The 22,642-nt window shown below is 43.0% G+C and overlaps 2 protein-coding genes across 20 annotated transcripts in view; one reads left to right on the top strand and one right to left on the bottom strand.

Moving 5' to 3' along the window:
• FARP2 (FERM, ARH/RhoGEF and pleckstrin domain protein 2) overlaps positions 1 to 22,642 on the top strand; it is a 270,101-nt gene that overhangs the window by 205,996 nt on the left and 41,463 nt on the right. For 8 of the 11 annotated variants that reach the window (XM_024111831.3, XM_065557150.1, XM_065557149.1 and 5 more), the window contains one exon: positions 1,655 to 12,006. The exons of 1 other annotated variant lie outside the window; for it this stretch is intronic. In XM_024111831.3, the coding sequence (XP_023967599.1) occupies positions 1,655 to 1,745 (91 nt within the window). In that variant the 3' untranslated portion in view covers positions 1,746 to 12,006. Of the gene's footprint in view, positions 1 to 1,654; positions 12,007 to 22,642 lie in introns of those variants that run through there. 2 more of the 11 variants (XR_010590399.1, XM_065557148.1) reach the window with 2 other exon arrangements.
• STK25 (serine/threonine kinase 25) overlaps positions 10,635 to 22,642 on the bottom strand; it is a 33,853-nt gene continuing 21,845 nt past the window's right edge. For 6 of the 9 annotated variants that reach the window (XM_008175362.4, XM_065557161.1, XM_065557159.1 and 3 more), the window contains 2 exons: positions 20,069 to 20,205; positions 10,635 to 12,655 (listed from right to left, as the gene is read on the bottom strand). In XM_008175362.4, the coding sequence (XP_008173584.1) occupies positions 12,616 to 12,655; positions 20,069 to 20,205 (177 nt within the window). In that variant the 3' untranslated portion in view covers positions 10,635 to 12,615. The remainder of the gene's footprint in view (positions 12,656 to 20,068; positions 20,206 to 22,642) is intronic. The other 3 variants (XM_065557157.1, XM_065557158.1, XM_042853389.2) reach the window with 1 other exon arrangement.

Here is a 22,642-nt window from a genome sequence, read left to right as displayed (position 1 = left end):
GGCAGCATCACCCCCAGTGGGTTCAGTCTTCTCTTCAGGCAGGGCCCAAGCCCAGTACAGTTTACTCCAGGGAACAGGCGAGAGAGACAATTTCTGTATAATTTTCATACTGCATTTTTCTAATACAATCTCTAGTGGATATTTTAGGTATTGCCTTATGGCCTCCATTCCAATGTTGGTTCTCTCCAGAGGTATCATCCCAGGTTTCTCTGACCTTGGGTCTAACAAAAGATCTGGTTTCATTTAGTAACTTGTTCATGGAAGATATTAATCCTTTTCACAGTCCTAAGACACTTAGAATGGACTTGAGGGGCTTGAAATGTCTCAACTGGAGAAAGGCAATTAAACTAGATCTAGGGCAGGGGTTCTCAGGTTATTACATGTGGGGGTCACAAGCTGTCAGCCTCCACTCCCAAACCCTGCTTCACCTCCAGCATTTATAATACTATTCAATATAAAAAAAGTGTTTTTAATTTATAAAGGGGGTCACACTCAAAGGCTTACTGTGTGAAAGGGGTCACTAGTATGAAAGTTTGAGAACCACTGATCTAGGGACTTCTTATGTGAGCCTGTGAATGATTATCCAAAGGGCCAAATATGTCTGCAAGTTATTTGGTGCCAGCTGCTCTCCATACCTTGAATATAAAGTTGGCTGTTTGATTGAAATAGGGAGTGGTTCAAAATAAACTTCCATGGTGTTAGTGATGAGAAATCACTTGACTGTTTGCAGGTTGTCCTCCCATATAACTATTGGGGAAGGAGTCTGATAATCAGGATAATTGCCATATTGAAGGAAGAAAACATAAAACTTCCTCACTCCTGGAAACCGCTGGCTCCTGAAGAGAATTACACTCCCTCTAATGCAATGCAGTTGACAAGCCAATACCTGCTTCAAGCCCACAACTACATGACCCTTCCTCTTTTTTATATATTGTTCTAGGTTGCAATAGGCTAGTTAGCATCCTTTGTTGGACTTTAACTTTCCAAATAGTGTTCAGATTCTGAGCCATTTTAACATGTTACCCTCAGTTTGTTCATTAATGTAAGGACATTACACACACTGTGTGATGCTGATCAGATCCTTTCACCTCTCTTTGTACCCCGTTTTTCCCTCTGCAGTAAAATGGTGTTCAGACTGCCTACTTCACATGGGTTTGCAAGCCTTAGTGTTTTTACAGGGTATGTGTTTGTACTTTGACTTGGGGGGGTGATTCCCAGCTTGAGGAGACATCCCGCACTAGCTCTGATTGAGGTAGCTTACTGAAAATAGAATGTTGCCATGGCAGGGGGAGCAATTTGAAGAGCTAGCTGACCTGAGTACATATCTAGCAACTGATGGGCATGTACTTGGGTTGGGTAGTGCCTCCTCTACTCATGCTACCATGGCTATGCCCTCTATTCAGCATGCTAGCTCAGGTCTCCTCAACCTGGGAATCACTCTCCCACCACCACCACCCAACTCAAAGTGAAGACATACCCAAAGCATTTGAAGATCCTTGGATGAAAGCGTGATAGAGGAGTGAAAGCTGTTCTTGTACTGTAGAAATTCTCCATAGATCAGCAGCCAATTCAATACATTTGACCCAGAAATGTTTTGTAAGCAAAGGACGTGGCCTTGAATGTTGTAAATGTTCTGTTGTTCCTCTCTTGCCAGGTGGATGGAAGTGATTAAGAGAGCCACAAATTCTCCAGGGAGATCGAGCCTGTTGATTCCCATGGATGAAAAGGATATTCACACAAACTGAAGGGGGCAGAGCTGGGTCTCTGCTGTAGACATCTGTAGTGCGGTGGGATGGAACAAGGAGTGGGGGGGTTGATAAAGCAGTAACATGAGATGCTTGTTTCCACCTGGTGTGGAAGTTAAATGGACAAGGGGAGTGATGAACTGGGGTCACATCAGGTTAGACTGGACTAGAAGATATAAAGTCTGCTACAGTCAAAGCTAACTGGAGAGGTAATGAACCTTAACAATGGCTGCAAAATTCCCATTCTGTGGGAATCCCATGGTTTGCTGTGTGCATGCATTGCATTCCTGTTATGGGTTCTGTATGGTATACAGTGGCATGTCCTGATGGAGACAGATGGCCATGTTCATTGTGATTGGGTGTGTCAGTTGTGTTTCTTGGTCCGTAACTGCGGATATCAGGCTTTCTGGCTCCCGGGAGTTCCCTTCTGACACTCAGTGTGGCTAAACCTCTGGACTGTCGGCTGCCATAGCTTCAACCTGCTGGCCACAAACTTCGTGGACTAACTGGGGATCTGCAGATGTATCCAGCCAGAAGGCCTGAATTCACTTTAATTTCAAACAGAAAATACAGCTGCTGTAAAATCATGGAGCTCTTCAGGAAATTGCCATGGCAACTACTTCAGTTTTTTGGGGGGGGAGGGGGAGAAATCGGGAGAACATGAAGCTTTTAGTTTTAGAGGTATCACATTTACAGCTTGGAGCAGGAAACCTGTATGAAAGAACACACATGGTTTATTAGAGCTCAGAGCCTGCTCTGCTGCATGCTGAGAGGGGCCTACCAGATATATTTATTATACCTCCAGAGTCCTCTGCATCCCTCATGGAGTGGAGGGCTCCTCTTACAAACCCTTTAATCACCCTCCACTAGTGAGACATTATTTAAGGCAGGGATGGCCAAAGAACTAACCACAACGTCCTCCAATGCAATATGTTGCTGCTCTTGAGTGGTATTTTCAAAGGTGCCTAAGTGACATAGGCGTATAAGCCCCATTGAAAGTCACTGATACTTGTGTTCCTATGCTACTTAGGAGTGTTTGAAAATCCCAGCCCTTATCTCTCTGGAGGTGGCATCCATCTTCAGCTTTAACATGGTGTGACGATCATTTGCATCAAGGTGGAGCATTATATCCTGGCACCTGCTTTCTGTGGGGTTGTGCCACCATATTCAAGATAAAAATAGTTTGTCTGCCCCACTTCCTGCAGATTTGCTGTTTCCTTTGGATGCTGTGCAATGCAGCACTTGATTGGGCAAATTATGGATGCCCCTGATCTGAGGACTGGTAAAGTTGTAATAAGCTGAAAGTAATAAATGCTGCTTATAGGTAACATAGCTTAGAGGGGCTGATTTATATTTCAGGTGGAAAAGTATTTGTGTCAGGGAAGAAACAATAAGGTGTTAGAGAGAGATAAGAAAGTGCTGTGTGTTGCGAGGATGACAGAAACAAGAGGAAAGCAGAGAGACCTATGGAACATGGGAGATGCAGAGGCTTGCATGTGCAACTGTTTCCCCAGAGAGAGAGAGACTCCTGGGTTTGTTGGGTCAAAGTCTTAGTGTGCTGGATGGGAAAGGACTAGGATCCCAGATGGGAGGATTCTAGGTAGAAGATTTCATGACCTTTCACTTGGCACCTTCATCCATAAAGAAGCAGAGACTGGACCAGTGCATCATAATGACCGTTATCCATTGTAAGTTAAATGTACTTTTTTAATTTATTAGTGTCTTAAAATAAACGGTTGTAGATGTATAAATGTGTGTTTTAGCCATTTCTGCTGTACCCTAGCTGAGGGTAAATGTCATGGTGGTGGAAGTAAACAGCTGCTCAATGTAAAGCTCTGTCAGTATGCCCGTGTTCACTCTAAAGCTTTCCTGCTCTTGGGAAGGTATGTGACGTCTGCATGCAAGCTGGGTAGTTCGGTCCTTTAGAGTCAGTGGTGGGACAGTCACCAGTTCTAGGCGAAATACCTTATTCTTGAGCTTTGCAGCGATCTCTGTGGATCCCAGAGTAAGCCTGTGTGATGGCATCTTCAAAGAATTACACGTGTGATTTTTCTCCTCTTCAGAGCTGATTAAACCCTCTTTTTCCTTAGCTCTGCAGCTTGAGGGAAGAGGCTTTGGACTCCGTAACAGGTGGTTGAGCTTCTACTGTCTTCATCTGTTTTCCTGGATGATGCTCTGCTTGCCTCTTCTTCCCAAGAACAGTAATGCACACTATGAACATCCAGGGTCTGTTTGAAAGGAATGAGTGAAACCAGTTTAGAGTGGAGCTTCCCTTTTGAATGAGAAATCCCCAGCTGCCGTCTTTGGGATTTCAACTGCTTGTTAATCTCTTGCAATGGGGATCTGCAGAGGCAATTTTCATGAAGGAGAAAAGAGGGTTACCTATCAGTAATTGAAATTTTCTGAGTATGTCCACACTGACTCTCCTCCATAGCCTTTTGCTTAGACTTTGAGACAGAGAGGAATTAAAGACTGTTAAGAACAAAGGGCCTTTTACAGCGATGGTTTAAAACATTGTTGTGTAGCTCTAGTTATCTGCTATTTCTTTTACTTCTTTAAATGATTCCATGGCTTATGAGTGTGGCTTGCAACTTCCTACAGTGCAGAGGCAGTATGTCTGAAAAACCCGCTACTGGTAAGTTAGATGCCTTTCTCAGCCTTGCCCCAAGTGAACATTTTCTCACGTCATCTGGTATTACTGATCATCTGCTTCAGAGAGACAGGGACCTGGAATAGCAGGGAGGATTATGTTACATTGGCAGAGCTGTGTAGAAAGAGCTTGCACAACATCTCTGTACAATGCCTGGCACTGACTCATTTTCTCAAGAGCCAGAGTTTACCACTCTGCAAGCAACAAGACTCAGTGAGTTCATATATTCCATACATGTTGACTGGGCCTTGTAGTGTCTCATTGATTTAGTACAAGGATGAGCAACTGGTGGCCCAGAGGCCACACCAGACCCACTGGATCATTTTATTTGGCTCACCACAGCCCAGCTTGGGGTAGGTGATCCGGCAGCGCCAGAGCCAGGAAGAGGGCGGGTGGCACATCCTGGGGCAAAGGCCCTGCGTGTGCACAGATGCATTTGTCACATGACGCTGTGGTGAGAGCCCACAGACCAGAGCAGGGTGTCGGGTGCAGCCCTCAGCAGACAGGAGCTGCTGCTGCTGCAGAGTGAGTGCAGGATGGACTTTCTCTCTAACTCACCCTGGTGCCTCCCACCCCCGCATCGCACTGCCTGGCCCACCAAAGTGTGTTAGAGGATTCTTTAGCCCTCTAGTACCTGAAAGTTGCCCATCTCTGATTTAGTCTCTTCAAAGTTTTCTAGCCTTAAGCAACCCAGTGCGCTACCATCTACCTTGTATATTAGAAGAGGAAAGTCCTGAAGAGTAAGTTATATGCATTGACAAGTATTGCATTATTGATTTCACCTGATCAAAAAGCAATACTGTTTGAAAAAGCTCTTGGGGGAAAAAAAACTAGGGCTGTGGATTAATCAGTTAACTCATGCAATTAACTCAAAAAAATTAATCGTGATTAAAAAAATTGTGATTCATCGCAGTTTTAATCACACTGTTAGACAATAGAATACCAAATGAAATTTATTAAATATTTTAGATGTTTTTCTACATTTTCAAATATTTTATTTCAATTTACAACACAGAATACAAAGTGTATAATGCTCACTTTATATTGTTATTTTTATTACAAATATTTGCACTGTAAAAATTAAACAAAAGTGGTATTTTTCAATTCACCTCATACAAGTACTGTAGTGCAATCTCTATCATGAAAGTGCAATTTACAAATGTAGATTTTTTTTGTTACATTACTGCACTCAAACAAAACTGTGTAAAATTTTGAGCGAACAAATCCACTCAGTCCTACTACTTCTTCTTCTTCTTCAGCCAATCATGAAGATAAACACGTTTGTTTACATTTATGGGAGATAATGCTGCCCACTTCTTATTTACAATGTCATCTGAAAATGAGAACAGGGTGTTTGCATGGTACTTTTTTTAGCCGGCATTGCTAGGTATTTACATGCCAGGTATGCTAAACATTCATATGCCGCTTCATGCTTTGGCCACTATTCCAGAGGATGTGTTTCCATGCTGATGACGCTCGTTAAAAAAATAATGCATTAATTTGTGACTGCACTCTTTGGGGGAGAATTGTATGTCTCCTACTCTTTTACCTGCATTCTGCCATATATTTCATGTTGTGGCAATCTCAGATAATGACCAGCATATGTTGTTCGTTTTAAGAACACCTTCACTGCAGATTTGACAAAATGCAAAAAGGTACCAATGTGAGATTTCTAAAAGTAGCTACAGCACTCTACCCAAGTGCCTTCCAAAATCTGAGAGGGACGAGGTGTGGAGCATGTTTTCAGAAGTCTTAAAAGAGCAACAGTCTGATGTGGAAACTACAGAACCCGAAACACCAAAAAAAAGAAAATCAGCCTTCTGCTGGTGGCATCTGACTCAGATGATGAAAATGAATGTGCATCAGTCTGCACTGCTTTAGATCAGTATCGAGCAGAACCTGTCATCAGCATAGATGCATGTCCTCGGGAATGGTGGGCGAAGCATGAAGGGATATATGAATCTTTACCGCATCTGTCATGTAAATATCTTGTGACGCCAGCTACAACAGTGCCATGCAAACACCTGTTCTCACTTTCAGGTGACATTGTAAACAAGAAGTGGGCAACATTATCTCTTGCAAATGTAAACAAACTTGTTGGTCTGAGCGATTTGCTGAACAAGAAGTAGAACTGAGTGGACTTGTAGGCTCTAAAGTTTTACATTGTTTAGTTTTTGAGTGCAGTTATTTTTTGTATATAATTCTACATTTGTAAGTTCAACTTTCCTGATAAAGAGATTGCACTACAGCACCTCTACCCCAATATAACGCGACCCAATATAACACGAATTTGGATATAACGGGTAAAGCAGTGCTCTGGGGGGGCAGGGCTGCGCACTCCGGTGGATCAAAGCAAGTGCGATATAACGTGGTTTCACCTATAACGCAGTAAGATTTTTTTTTTGGCTCCCGAGGACAGCGTTATATCAGGGTAGAGGTGTACTTGTATTCGGAGAATTGAAAAATACTATTTCTTTTGTTTTTAACAATGCAAATATTTGTAATGAAAATAAATATAAACCGAGCACTGTACATTTTGTATTCTGTGTTGTAATTTAAATCAATATATTTGAAAATGTATTTAACAGAGCGATTAATCGCGATTAATTTTTTAATCACTTGACAGTCCTTTAAAAAAACATATTTGGAATCAGCCACTTTCTACCCCTATCATGATTGTCAGTTACAAAAAATGTGGTCTCTCAGGGACTGGGATGTGGGTGGCAACGGTTACACCAGTATTTTGGTGAGTACAGGGGTTATAAGATGTGTGTTTCTAGGCCAAGAGCCTGTTGTGTAAAAGTTACGGTTCCAGTCCATTATAAAAGGAAAAAAGTCATTGCTGGTGGGATTCAGGTAGGGAGGTGGGAAGCCTGCTTTTAATGGAGATCAAAGTAACCATAGCAGGCCAGGCCAGCCAACTAGATGAGAGCAACATGAGGGCTATTAGTTTGTGTAACCTCCTGGCTTTTCATGTAGAGTTCTCCTTTCAGGGAGACTTGACACGTTTGCTTTTAAATTTCCCATATTGTGGGGCACAGTGCTTAAATTCAACAGTAGGTAGCAGCTTTCAGCAGCTCTGGAAAAGTTATTAATTAAATACCTAATGGGGAATTCTGATGAATTTTCTACATAGAAAAATGACATCCTAAAGGATTTCTTTATCTATCTTGGCTACTTATATGGTCCCCATTACCACAGTATCTCAGTGCCTCAGAGTCTAATGTATTTACCCTCACAGCACTCCTGTTTGGCAGGGCAGTGCTCTTGTTCCCATTTTACAGACAGGGAACTGAGCCAGAGAGGTTAAGTGACTTGGCCAAGGCCGCACAGGGAGTCTCTGGCAGGGCAGTGAGTTGAATCTGCCTCCTGATTTCCAGGGTAGCTGCCTAATCATTGGACCATCCTTGTTATCTATGGCAAGAGGGTTTTGAGAGTTGATATTTGCTGACTTCTGCCCTGCCTGCAGGGCAGGTCTGCAATGGCTCTGGTCTCAGCTGCTGGAGACGCACAGCCTTCCCTAGAACTGGAGGCTTGCTGATCTCATGGAGCACTACCCTGGCATGAAGCGATCAGAAAGTGGATTAAATGTTCTCCCATCACTGGAGGAAAAAAGCAGAAGCCATTAAAGTGAATAGAGAAAAAATGATAGCAGAATTTGTTCCTTGGAGGAAGCACAGATCATAAATGGTGTGTATGCAATTATAAAGGCCAGGCATGTGGATGCAAAACAGAAATTGCATTAATGAGAGCAAAACACAGGGAGGACGGGTACAGCCCTTTGTAACTTTCATAGGTGAAACTTTATCCCAAATTGCTTGATAAGAAGGAGGCTATGCAAAGGAAGGCAATAGGCATACAAGCTAATGAAAGAAAAGTGACAGCCCCACAGAAGAGTTGGAAAGAGAGTGAAGAAAAGAATGTGTTCTATATACTTCTACACAGAGCAGGGGCAGTCCCTCTGTAAGAATGAGTGAGACAGGAGTACACTGGAAGATTTCTTCAAGGAGTAAGTACTTATCTATCAGGATGCTGTTGGCTCTCACCTATTGGTAAACATCCAAGCTGATATTAGCATGATCTGTAATCCTATAGACTCTTAAACATGTTACTAACATTTACTGGATTGAGTGATTGCTTAACACAGATGTCCTCTTGTTCCACTATAAACAAACGGTCTTCAACTCTGTATAGTTTAACTGTTTCAGTTCAGAAAACCATGAACAACTCAGTCCTGATTTGTTAGTCCCTATTGTATTTGCTTGTGTATTAGAATGAAACTATTTCTTTAGCTGCCCTTTGAAAGAAAATATAAATAAATAAATAAAAGTAAGAATACCTGCTTCTGTAGCCTCATTTTGCAGGATGTTAATTTCCTTAGCTGATTTAAATGATCTTCACCTCCTAGCAGTCTAGATAATTTCATGTGTCTTCTGTTTGTTTCATGTTGGTCAGACCAGTGCAGCAGCATGTCTGCTTAAGTATTTTCAGCACATGCTGGATTACAAGGTCCCTCCCTTTTGGCCCACCTTGTAGGCATGTGTTTGTTTTCTGTGCAATGCCACCCCACCTTCAGCTCCAAGGGGTCAACTACTCTCATTGTGCCGCATGCAGCTGTGAGGAGAAAACACCCCATCATTTAGCTGTGAACATCTGTTAACGTTTCAAACTGGATCCAAAGGCAGAGGAAGTGTCAGAAAGAGAATGCACTTTCCACCCTGCTAGTTTAGCTGTCTGTAAGCCTAGCTTTGAAATAGAGTAGTCACTCTTTCTCAAAAACTACCTTCCTAGCTGTATCTCCGTCACCACCCATACCGAGCCTCTGCTGTAGCCAGTATGCTGGACAATGTAACAGTATTCAAAGGTGTTGATGTTATTGGACTAAACATGCTATCCTATTTTATTTCCATTTGCATCTGTTCTTTTTAAACTGGTTGTTGGACTGACCCAATTGACTATATCAATCACTGTCCTCTTGCTTAGAATTCAGTAAACTGTGACTCGAGTAGAAAATACTTAGCTCTTAATCCACTACCACAGTAGCAGGGTGGAGCCTGATCCCAACCAGCTATAATTGTTTGCATGGTCCAGCACCATCTTACTCTTCCAGTATAGATATTTTTGACTTGCCAAAAACTATGACCATGAGTGTGTGACTTTGAGCAAACAGTTCTCTCTCAATCATTTCTCCCTTAAGTAAAACAGTGTAGGCAAAGCTATCCTAGAGTAGTTTTCAATATGGGGCTTAAGCCTAAAAACTGCAACTCAGACATCAGTCAGCAGAAACCGTAATGAATGCTTCCAGGCAGCTCAGTGTTTCTTTGGAGCAGTACAGCAAGTTTGTTCTTAGTACTGGTGTTTGGCTGTATAAAGAACTATGTCAAAAAGCTTTCATTGTATTGTTTCTCTACAAGCAAGGATACTTGAGGTGCCCCAGATCCACCAGAACTTTCACTTTACATCAGAGGCCTGATCTCTCATCCCAGGACTGCATCTTTCCCCCAAATCACTCAACTATAGGATTCCCAATTTCCTGTTGGGGGACAGCCCACCACCACCACCAAACTGCATAGGCTGGCAGATGAGTAGCCCCCTTGATGCTCTAACAGTTGTTTTGTCTCCTTTCCTTCTGGTTCTCTGGCTGTTTTATGCTACCCCTCCCTCCCCTACAGCTGCTTGGGTAGCTGGTCTATTTGTGCAGCAAATTCTCTTGGGGGAATGCTACAGGAGAACAGAGTAAATGTTCTACCATCTACATTTTTATGCAGAATTGCTGTTCCTGGGTTTGACTATAAGAGGTGCATCTTTAGAGCAGGAACGAGGAAGATCTTAAGCTGAAAGCTGCTTTAGAAACAGGGTAGACAGGCTCAGACAGCTTTCTCTGCCACACAGTCACCCTCAATAGTGTCCTAGAGCATCATTTTTTACTGCTGAAGTCATCTTATGTTGCAGCTGTGGGCCAATATTCCTGCAATTTAAAGATCACTGAAGCAACTTCAAGGGAATAGAGCAAGTATTTCCTTCCCTGAAAGGGTATCAGGAGAGAGCTTGGCCTGTAATTTTCAACTCCCCTCTGGCTCAGCAGTGCTGAGAACAGGGAGAGTACACGCAGAAGTCCACTTGGTTTATAAAAGGTCTGTGATGTTTGTTGAAGCTCTGGAGTCTTTGCATTCTGTGTAATTGAAAGCTATAACAACCACTACTTTCAATACTCTTTTAAAAACTCACACCACTGTTGCTTAGAATATTGGAGGAAATTTATGGGGATTGTTTCCTTAAAAATCATCTTTACTCATGACACTGAAGTGCATGTGAAGGATAATACAAGGTACCTTATTAACACAATATGCTACCATCATGAACAGAATAAAGTTAAAAGCAGCAGGAGACTTTCCCTTTTGCCTAGCTGAGTGTTCCCTTTACTTGTCATTGTGCATAAATACAGGCTCCATGGCTACCTCTGTACATAAAATAAACTCTGCTCCACAACTGAGCTCTAGCAAGAGATGACAATAGCAGCTATTTTCTACAAGACAAGCAGTGTTAACACAGTGAGCCTGTATTTATACGTCATAGAGGAGCAGTAAAGACTGTTTACAGTTCACTTTAGCATAAGACTAAGTGATGGGGCTCATGTGCTCTCTTTGTAGAGAGACTCCAGGCCCAACATTCTGAAACCTGCACAGCTGAAGGTAGGAAGCACAATCCACATTTAACTGTTAATTAAGTGGTCTAACTTTTAGAGGCACTGTAGGAGCTACCTGAAGTCACATCACTTATGTGAATATGAGATTTAGCTGCTTGGCTTTAGGCACCCAGCTTTCAAAATTTCAACCCTGTCTCTTTACAATCCTGGTTTTCTTCCAGATCCTTAGAGTATCTTGTATACAAATTATGACATAAAATGGAGAACTGAAATTCCTGACTAAACTAGCATTGTCAAGAAAGCAAAACTAGGTGAAGTTGCTCCACAGGAATACCTTGAAAGTGTCTGCTTTACTGAAGGGCAGCTAATACGTTGATAATGAGAGATGCAGCTCATTATGTGGACTGTACTTCTGGCTGAGACTGTGTTGGCTTCAAGTTGTTTAGGGGACAGTTTTAAGAAATGGTTCATGAGAGTAAAGTAGGGGAGAAATTGACTTTGGTATCCCAAGCACAGCATTTGGGATATAGCCACCAAGGAGCAATGATATCAGCCATTTAATAGGTAAAGTAAAAGCTGAATTTTCTTCAATTGAGAATCATTTTAAAGAATTTCAGACTCACCTTTTAAACATCTGAGTGACAAAGGTCCCTTTTCTAATGCACTTTAATCTTAGTGTTTAGTCTGTCTCACCTTAGGAGAGTCATGGCGTTCAGTCTGCCACAAGCCAACGCATCTGGTATGTCTGCTGGTCAGAAGCAGCAGGAAGCATAAGCAACTCCTAACCCCACTTGAGAGAGTTTTAGACCAAATGCAGCTCCCTTGGCGCTGCTGCTCTATGGAAGTGAGACAAACTTTGCTCTAGTGTAGTAAAGCTAAGGCCTGTTCAAAGAGTGATATCCCCAAACCTGCTGGCAGAACAGTCAGCAAACCCATCCTGTGAAAGTGACAAAACAACACAGCTACTCTTGAATGAAAAGTAGGGAGGACAGCAGCAAACTTACTTTCACTGCTACTAGTTAAAGCCTTTGTTCCACTAGTGTATGAAGGAGTTGAAAAAATCCTTGTGGGGCCAGAGTGCCACTCTGACTCCACTAGAATGCTGTAGTGTATGGAAAGCCTGGAGCCATCTGTACTCCTTGTGCATTACCACTCACCTACACTTCCTTGGGGAAGAGGAGAAGGCTGAACCCATCATACTTCCCTTTTGAAACATCTGAGTACAGGAGAACTTCCTTCTTGCTCCACCAGCTGGGATTTTACCTTTTAACAAGCTCAGAATCAAATAAAAATGGATACGTCCACAGGGAGAACAATTTAAAACTCCATTGAGAACAGTGTAAAAACAATTAGACCGCCCCTCCTTGGGCTCTGCAAAAGGTCTAAATTGTACTTGCATTGTGAACCCCACCCTTGGTTGTCATGGAAACATGTATAGATGAAGGCTCTGAAATGTCCTGGAGTCACAATGTTACATCCAACAGCAGATGATGGTGGTCTGGATTAGAGATGTAGTTCTTATGAAGTTGGGAAAATCCTCCCTCCCCCCTAAAGAGCAGCAACGACTGTACTGGTCAGCGGGCTGAAGTCAGGTGGTTCCGGCTGTGTGAAAACCTGGGGAGAAAGGGGGGAAAAGGACAGACAGGTGACATTGCCTGCACTCATCCATTTGAATGACACACTGGGGGGTTAGAACCTCCCCCACCCACCAGAGACTATGATGGACAATGATAGAAGAGGCATACTGCACACCCCTGAGTTTCATTTGATAGACTGACAAAGCAATGGCAGTTGTCTAGCTAGGCAAAAAATAAAAGCAAAGCCCTTGAAAAAGGTGATGATTAGATAACAGTACAGGAGGGCATTTTCTGCCATGTGGTTTGAGTAAGCAAGCAACTCAGAACATTACCCAACTGCAAGGGTAATGCTTAAGTGGGGTAGGAGTGTCACAACTTAGCTCCAGGAAGTTCTCCTAGCCTCTAGAAAATTAATCAGTATTCAAAAGTGATGACATTTCTTGGTTCATATACAGCCCAGTCCCACCATACCTAGGCTGCTGCTAGAAAGAATCCCTTTGACTTCATCCTAGATTAGTGGTTCCCAAACTGGGGTTCGTGAAATATATCAGGGGGTTCTCAGAAAAAAATTCTGTAATGGCGGACGGAGCCATCCGTGGGGGCCGGCAGCCCAAGCCCCGTAACCATGTCTTCCTGGCACAATAACTTTAAGCTTTGTTGTAGTTGTGCGTTGTTTGCCTGGACTGCTCAAGACCCGAATGCTTGTTGGAGGAACTTTTTATTTGAGTTGGCTTCTTAAATACCTTCATGCTGTTTCACGTCTGGTACTCCTTGATGAAACATGTAGGAGGCTTAATCAAAGTGATATGAGCTACAAAAATGAAATCTTGGAAGAGTGTTTCTGTTTTCATAATGTAATAAGGTTTATAATGTAATGATAAATAATACTGTAATAATAACTAGTGTGTAATAAGCATGTCATAAAAAAACCAAGTTATTTCCAAGATCACGGCTTCTATAATTTATGCTCACGTAAGGGAGAAAATCCATGGAAATATTCATTTTTAGGAGGGGGTTCACGAGATTTGATATTTTAGTGAAAGGGATTCACGAGCTGTTAACGTTTGGGAACCACTGTCCTAGATAGTAGTACTGCAGCCAGTTGGCTTGTCTGCCAGTTAAGACAGACTGAAAATTTTGTGACTTTGTAAAAGATTTTCTGGCTCAGGTGTATAATGGGCTTGCTATAGGCGTCACTGGATTAAATTCTATGGTTTGTGTTATGCGGTTCAGGTTAGTTATCAATGCTGCCCAATATAATAATAGGTTTTAAGAACCTGAAACCCTATTACTTATAAAAACTTTAATGGATTTAATAGTAAAGGACATCAAGGGTTCTCTCTCTCTCTAAATTAGAATTAGTTTCAACTTCAATCTGTCAGTAAAAAAGGAACTAGCAGCGCGATCACAAGAGACAGCTTAAGCTATTATTTTCTCAGCCCTCAAAAACCGATATTACGATTCCCAAATTAAAAAACGCAAAAAAGAACCATGTCTATATATTAAAGGAAATGGCACAAGCAAAACAAGAACCTGTCACATTAAAAACTATTCTTATTATTTAGTTCCTCTTACATTTCTCTCGAGACACACAGATACCCTGGTGATTCATTATTCTGTGTCAGCAACTAATGTCAGGCCAGACATACTCACTAGACTTATGTACAAAAAGTTATAAATATGTGCTAGAATTATGTTCTTCAAATGTGTTTGGCAAGCAATGCACAAGCCCGGTTTACCCTAGACAAAAGAATGGGTGTTTACTTGTCTGATCAGCCTGGTGGTCAGGCAGATACAATGCTAGTACATTAACATACAAGCTAACAAGCCTGAAATAAAACAGCATGGCATCTACACCCTAACAGGAGAGAGAAACTTTGGGCTTACTTTTCAAAGAATACATTCAAAGGTTTATAGGACTATCAAAAGGGAGACAACCCCATAGTTATTCTTTACCAGACCAGGGGAATGAGGTGGACGAGGCTTTCTTCTGGCAACTAGCAGAAGTTGCTAGATCGCAGGCCCTGGTTCTCATGGGAGACTTTAATCACCCTGATATCTGCTGGGAGAGCAATACAGCAGTGCACAGGCAATCCAGGAAATTTTTGGATAGTGTAGGGGACAATTTCCTGGTGCAAGTGCTGGAGGAACCAACTAGGGGCAAAGCTTTTCTTGACCTGCTACTCACAAACAGGGAAGAACTAGTAGGGGAAGCAAAAGTGGATGGGAACCTGGGAGGCAGTGACCATGAGATGGTCGAGTTCAGGATCCTGACACAAGGAAGAAAGGAGAGCAGCAGAATACGGACCCTGGACTTCAGAAAAGCAGACTGACTCCCTCAGGGAACAGATGGGCAGGATCCCCTGGGAGAACAACATGAAGGGCAAAGGGGTCCAGGAGAGCTGGCTGTATTTTAAAGAATCCTTATTGAGGTTGCAGGAACAAACCATCCCGATGTGTAGAAAGAATAGTAAATATGGCAGGCGACCAGCTTGGCTAAACAGTGAAATCCTTGCTGATCTTAAACGCAAAAAAGAAGCTTACAAGAAGTGGAAGATTGGACAAATGACCAGGGAGGAGTATAAAAATATTGCTCAGGCGTGCAGGAGTGAAATCAGGAAGGCCAAATCGCACTTGGAGTTGCAGTTAGCAAGAGATGTTAAGAGTAACAAGAAGGGTTTCTTCAGGTATGTTAGCAACAAGAAGAAAATCAAGGAAAGTGTGGGCCCCTTACTGAATGAGGGAGGCAACCTAGTGACCGAGGATGTGGAAAAAGCTAATGTACTCAATGATTTTTTTGCCTCTGTCTTCACGCACAAGGTCAGCTCCCAGATTGCTGCACTGGGCAGTACAGCATGGGGAGAAGGTGACCAACCCTCTGTGGAGAAAGAAGTGGTTCGGGACTATTTAGAAAAACTGGACGTGCACAAGTCCATAGGGCCAGATGCGCTGCATCCGAGGGTGCTAAAGGAGTTGGCGGGTGAGATTGCAGAGCCATTAGCCATTATTTTTGAAAACTCATGGCGATCGGGGGAGGTCCCAGATGACTGGAAAAAGGCTAAGGTAGTGCCCATCTTTAAAAAAGGGAAGAAGGGGGATCCGGGGAACTACAGGCCAGTCAGCCTCACCTCAGTCCCTGGAAAAATCATGGAGCAGGTCCTCAAGGAATCAATTATGAAACATTTAGAGGAGAGGAAAGTGATCAGGAACAGTCAGCATGGATTCACGAAGGAGAAGTCGTGCCTGACTAACCTAATTGCCTTCTATGATGAGAGAACTGGCTCTGTGGATGAGGGGAAAGCAGTGGATGTGTTATTCCTTGACTTTAGCAAAGCTTTTGATACGGTCTCCCAAAGTATTCTTGCCGCCAAGTTAAAGAAGTTTGGGCTGGATGAATGGACTGTAAGGTGGATAGAAAGCTGGCTAGATAGTCGGGCTCAACGGGTAGTGATCAATGGCTCCATGTCTAGTTGGCAGCCGGTTTCAAGCGGAGTGCCCCAAGGGTCGGTCCTGGGGCCGGTTTTGTTTAATATCTTTATTAATGATCTGGAGGATGGTGTGGACTGCACTCTCAGCAAGTTTGCAGATGACACTAAACTAGGAGGCGTGGTAGATACACTAGAGGGTAGGGATCGGATACAGAGGGACCTAGACAAATTAGAGGATTGGGCCGAAAAAAACCTGATGAGGTTCAACAAGGACAAGTGCAGAGTCCTGCACTTAGGACGGGAGAATCCCATGCACTGCTACAGACTAGGGACCGAATGGCTAGGTAGCAGTTCTGCAGAAAAGGACCTAGGGGTCACAGTGGACGAGAAGCTGGATATGAGTCAACAGTGTGCTCTTGTTGCCAAGAAGGCTAACGGCATTTTGGGCTGTATAAGTAGGGGCATTGCCAGAAGATCGAGGAACGTGATCGTTCCCCTTTATTCGATATTGGTGAGGCCTCATCTGGAATACTGTGTCCAGTTTTGGGCCCCACACTACAAGAAGGATGTGGAAAAATTGGAAAGAGTCCAGCGGAGGGCAACAAAAATGATTAGGGGTCTGGAGCACATGACTTATGAGGAGAGGCTGAGGGAACTGGGATTGTTTAGTCTCCAGAAGAGAAGAATGAGGGGGGATTTGATAGCAGCCTTCAACTACCTGAAGGGGGGCTCCAAAGAGGATGGAGCTCGGCTGTTCTCAGTGGTGGCAGATGACAGAACAAGGAGCAATGGTCTCAAGTTGCAGTGGGAGAGGTCCAGGTTGGATATCAGGAAAAACTATTTCACTAGGAGGGTGGTGAAACACTGGAATGAGTTACCTAGGGAGGTGGTGGATTCTCCTTCCTTGGAGGTTTTTAAGGCCCGGCTTGACAAAGCCCTGGCTGGGAGGATTTAGCTGGGAATTGGTCCTGCTTTGAGCAGGGGGTTGGACTAGATGACCTCTTGAGGTCCCTTCCAACTCTGATATTCTATGATTCTATGATTCTAAAGAGTCAAAAGAAACCAAGCATATGTTGGGTCGTTATTTAGGAGGATGCAGGGGGTTAGTTTCTTGTCTCAAAATATTAATGGAAAGCAAAATCAGCACTCAGTTTTTTGCCAACAGCAGAATCTCCAAAACGACATGAAGGAAGTTACGCCTCATCTGCTTACGGAGTTCTACTTAAAAATCTAGCAGAGTTTTAAGAAATGTGACGTGTAATTAAACATTTATTTGTGTATAAGCAGATCAAAAGGATAAAAATACTCAGCAATACAGCCAAAATACTACAAGCAGTTTTAAATCTTTGCAAATACAACAGAACATCCAAATGCATACAGAAGATCTGCGATTTCCACTGTTTGTTACTTTTGTCTTATTCCCCTTCAGCTGCCATGGTTTATGTAAAACCAAGACAAGGTGCATCCCCTTCCCTACATTCCTCTGAAACTGACATAGCTCAACTCTAATCTCCTCAGACCAACACGACTACAACTACACTCCATCCATAGCTCCCCTGGTTAGTCCTAGCAAGCTGCAGTTAGCTTTCACGTCTCACATGTGTTTGAGCGCCAACAGTTCTTGAAAACAGATTTTGAGAGGATGGTAGTGCTCTGAATTGTAAATGAATGATATGGTACACAGTCGCACTAGCGGGGCTAGTAACAACCCATGACACATCATGCATCAGAGCAGAAAGTGGCTGAAAGTATCGCTTGATGCTCAGGACACTAGCCATACGCTCTGCACAGCTATATTCAGCATGACAACGCATCATAATGGAGAATGATTCAAAGTAGTGTCTTAGACATCTCAAGGTTTGCTTCAGTCAAGTTTGCTTCTTGGATGTTTTGGCTCTTGAATGACAAATCCATAAGAACGGCCGTACCGGGTCAGACCAAAGGTCCATCTAGCCCAGTATCCTGTCTACCGACAGTGACCAATGCCAGGTGCCCCAGAGGGAGTGGACCTAACAGGCAATGATCAAGTGATCTCTCTCCTGCCATCCATCTCCATCCTCTGACAAACAGAGGCTAGGGACACCATTCCTCACCCATCGTGGCTAATCGCCATTAATGGACTTAACCACCATGAATTTATCCAGTTCTCTTTTAAACGCTGTTATAGTCCTAGCCTTCACAACCTCCTCAGGTAAGGAGTTCCACAAGTTGACACTGCACTGTGTGAAGAAGAACTTCCTTGTATTTGTTTTAAACCTGCTGCCTATTAATTTCATTTGGTGACCCCTAGTTCTTGTATTATGGGAATAAGTAAATAACTTTTCCTTATCCACTTTCTCCACATCACTCATGATTTTATATACCTCTATCATATCCCCCCTTAGTCTCCTCTTTTCCAAGCTGAAGAGTCCTAGCCTCTTTAATCTCTCCTCATATAGTACCCGTTCCAAACCCCTAATCATTTTAGTTGCCCTTTTCTGAACCTTTTCTAGTGCCAGTATATCTTTTTTTAGATGAGACCACATCTGTATGCAGTATTCGAGATGTGGGCGTACCATTGATTTATATAAGGGCAATAATATATTCTCAGTCTTATTCTCTATCCCCTTTTTAATGATCCCTAACATCCTGTTTGCTTTTTTGACCGCCTCTGCACACTGCGTGGACATCTTCAGAGAATTATCCACGATGACTCCAAGATCTTTTTCCTGACTTCTTGTAGCTAAATTAGCCCCCATCATATTGTATGTATAGTTGGGGTTATTTTTTCCAATGTGCATTACTTTACATTTATCCACATTAAATTTCATTTGCTATTTTGTTGCCCAATCACTTAGTTTTGTGAGATCTTTTTGAAGTTTGTCACAGTCTGCTTTGGTCTTAACTATCTTGAGCAGTTTAGTATCATCTGCAAACTTTGCCACCTTGCTGTTTACCCCTTTCTCCAGATCATTTATAAATAAGTTGAATAGGATTGGTCCAAGGACTGACCCTTGGGGAACACCACTAGTTACCCCTCTCCATTCTGAGAATTTACCATTAATTCCTACCCTTTGTTCCCAGTCTTTTAACCAGTTCTCAATCCATGAAAGGACCTTCCCTTTTATCCCATGACAGCTTAATTTACGTAAGAGCCTTTGGTGAGGGACCTTGTCAAAGGCTTTCTGGTAATCTAAGTACACTATGTCCACTGGATCCCCCTTGTCCACATGTTTGTTGACCCCTTCAAAAGAACTCTAATAGATTAGTATGACACGATTTCCCTACAGAAACCATGTTGATTATTGCTCAACAGTTTGTTTTCTATGTGTCTGACAATTTTATTCTTAACTATTGTTTCGACTAATTCGCCTGGTACCGACGTTAGACTTACCGGTCTGTAATTGCCGGGATCACCTCTAGAGCCCTTTTTAAATATTGGCGTTACAAATACTTCCAGTCATTGGGTACAGAAGGCTATTTAAAGGACAGGTTACAAACCTTAGTTAACAGTTCCGCAACTTCACATTTGAGTTCTTTCAGAACTCTTGGGTGAATGTCATCTGGTCCCGGTGATTTGTTAATGTTAAGTTTATCAATTAATTCCAAAACCTCCTCTAGTGACACTTCAATCTGTGACAGTTCCTCATATCTGTCACCTACAAAAGCCGGCTCAGGTTTGGGAATCTCAGCCATGAAGACTGAAGCAAAGAATCCATTTAGTTTCTCCGCAATGACTTTATCGTCTTTAAGTGCTCCTTTTGTATCTCGATCATCAAGGGGCCCCACTGGTTGTTTAGCAGACTTCCTGCTTCTGATGTACTTAAAAAACATTTTGTTATTACCTTTTGAGTTTTTGGCTAGCCGTTCTTCAAACTCCTTTTTGGCTTTTCTTATTACATTCTTGCACTTAATTTGGCAGCGTTTATGCTCCTTTCTATTTTTCTATACTTGCCCTGTGATTTTACCATAACACATCTGAACCACTGAATTTTCAACGCATGCCCCTAATCCCCATCCCACATGTCAGAGACTGTTTTTACCTTTGTACCCGGTCCACCATGTGTGCTATCAGTTTGTCAGAAATGCCTGGGCAGGACTCCTCAGCCAAGCTAAAGGCATTCTCCAGCTCCTCCATAGCTCCCACATTCCCTCCAGTCTGCTTGTGCTTGTCTTTGAGCTGCAAGCCAGAAACACTGTGTTAACAGCTTGTGACATCTGAAAGCATTCACCAAGCAGATCAGCGTAGAATGAATATTAAGGAGTCTTCTTTTTCAATGTGGTTTTGTTGGGGGACCTAGGCAACTAACATGTAGGTTCCTACAAGCCTCACACCCCAGGGCTTTCTCCTCTCTGCATAGGAATAAGGGCAGACCAAGCAGAGTGAGTTTTCACTCACTTTCTGAACACACTCCTCCACGTGCTACTTAGCTTCCCACCTCACATAGAGAGAAAGTCACACCCAAGCCTTTAACAAATCAAACACCCTGCCAAGTTTTCCCACACACAAATTAAGTTCGCTGGACTGACAGCCCTGAGGTCCAAAGACCAGGAACCACATAGCAGTGCAAGTATCAGAGGGGTAGCCGTGTTAGTCTGAATCTGTAAAAAGCAACAGAAGGTCCTGTGGCACCTTTAAGACTAACAGAAGTATTGGGAGCATAAGCTTTCGTGGGTAAGAACCTCACTTCTTCAGAAGCAAGATGTCTTCAGATGTCTTGCATCTGAAGAAGTGAGGTTCTTACCCACGAAAGCTTATGCTCCCAATACTTCTGTTAGTCTTAAAGGTGCCACAGGACCCTCTGTTGCTTTATAGCAGTGCAAGCTTCTCTACACCACACTGCCAACCTGCCTCAGTGTGGCTACCTCTAGAGCGGAGGACAGTTCATTGGCCATGCTCACTCACTGATCTCTACAGAGGCTACTAGAGAGGTGCCACGTATGGTGATGGATTTTGTGAGGAACGGATACTGGATTGAGGCCACAGAACACTCCCCGTAACAACCTGGGTTTGTTTTGAACTAATTACCTAGAGGTGGAAGGGGGATTGCTGACAAGTTTCAGACCTTGAGCTAGTTGGTCCCTCAATCTAGTGTAATCCTGAAAAAGGGAGATTCCCCATGCAGAGCATGGGCACCTTTAAGACTAACAGAAGTATTGGGAGCATAAGGCCTGTGTGCCATTTAAATGCTCAAGAGTGGAGCATAGGCCTTGTCCTAGCTTCTGCATAGGGGGGAATTTTATCTTACATGAGAACTCTTTGTTCTATCTTTCATTAGCTCATGCAAGTTGCATGGTGCAGTCATTTATTTAAAGTACACAAAGAGCAGAACATTCAGCATTAGGAAACTCCAGGCCTAGCACCGTTGCTATATCAAGACAGAACAGGACAACCTATTCGCTGCTTATGACATAACACAGATTTTCCAGGCCATGAATAGCTTGTCTGCTGTAGCCTCTTTCCCCCTTCATTTGGGTAACTTTCTGCAAGTCCAGCCTGCAAGAGTACCCTGCACAATCAGCCTGAACTCTGTGCCTTTCCCATAGTATATTCCATGAAACAAAAAGCAAAGCTGAAAGCAGAAGCTCCTCTTCGCACTGCAATATCTACGCCAACTAACCACCGTCTAGGTCACTTAAAAACCTTAACTACCTTCATCTCGACAATGCTGATTAAGTGGCTTTAACTTGTCCTCATAGTTCCTTGCATGTAATCGTAGGATCAACCTAATTCTTTGAGTTCACGTTCCCCTCTCACAAAGACAGAAAGCAGGTCAAGGCAAATCTTAACGCTAATCTGGAGCTGGGACCATCTCTGTGCTCACAGTCCCCCTGCTGGAGGAAAACTAACTTTATTTAACAAAAAGAACAGGAGTACTTGTGGCACCTTAGAGACTAACAAATTTATTAGAGCATAAGCTTTCGTGGGCTACAGCCCACTTCTTTGGATGTAGCCCACGAAAGCTTATGCTCTAATAAATTTGTTAGTCTCTAAGGTGCCACAAGTACTCCGGTTCTAACACGGCTGCTACTCTGAAACCTTCATTTAACAAGACACATCTGCCTTTCCTCAATGAGTGAACTGCCATTTCACACACAAAAAAAGCCTCAGATGTCACCGCAACCCTCGTACTTCACTATTTATTTATACGCAGCAACCAAGGTTGGGAAATGACAGACAAGCAGCACTCAGTGCACTGAGAACTGCTGGACTGAAAGGTCATTCACAATCTCACCCAAGGATCTACTTTCACCTCCACTTGATGAAAGAACTCAAGTGCAGGGTCTCAGGGGAAGGACAGTGGGATGAGGCCTTTCCTTTGCTAAGCACATGCCAAAGTGGGTAGAAAACCCACAAGCTACTAACATCTAATGACCAACTGTTCAGCCAGACCTATATAGAGCTCTGTAGCTCAAAAGCTTGTTTCTTTCACCAACAGAAGTTGGTCCAATAAAGATATTACATCACCCACCTTGTTCAGTGGTCTGTGATGGGAGCTAGTTTGGTTTTTCAAGCTAAGGAAGGGAAAGTGCCTTAAATATTTTGTGCATTTTGTAAATGTGTTCTAAAAGTTACCCTATAAAACGCAAGCCAAATGGAAGAGCCTTCTGGAACT

This window comes from Chrysemys picta, chromosome 9, assembly GCF_011386835.1.
Source record: "Chrysemys picta bellii isolate R12L10 chromosome 9, ASM1138683v2, whole genome shotgun sequence".
NCBI classification, from domain to species: domain Eukaryota; kingdom Metazoa; phylum Chordata; order Testudines; family Emydidae; genus Chrysemys; species Chrysemys picta.
Note: the sequence above shows the minus strand (reverse complement) of the source record. Positions and strands in the feature narration are given on the sequence as shown.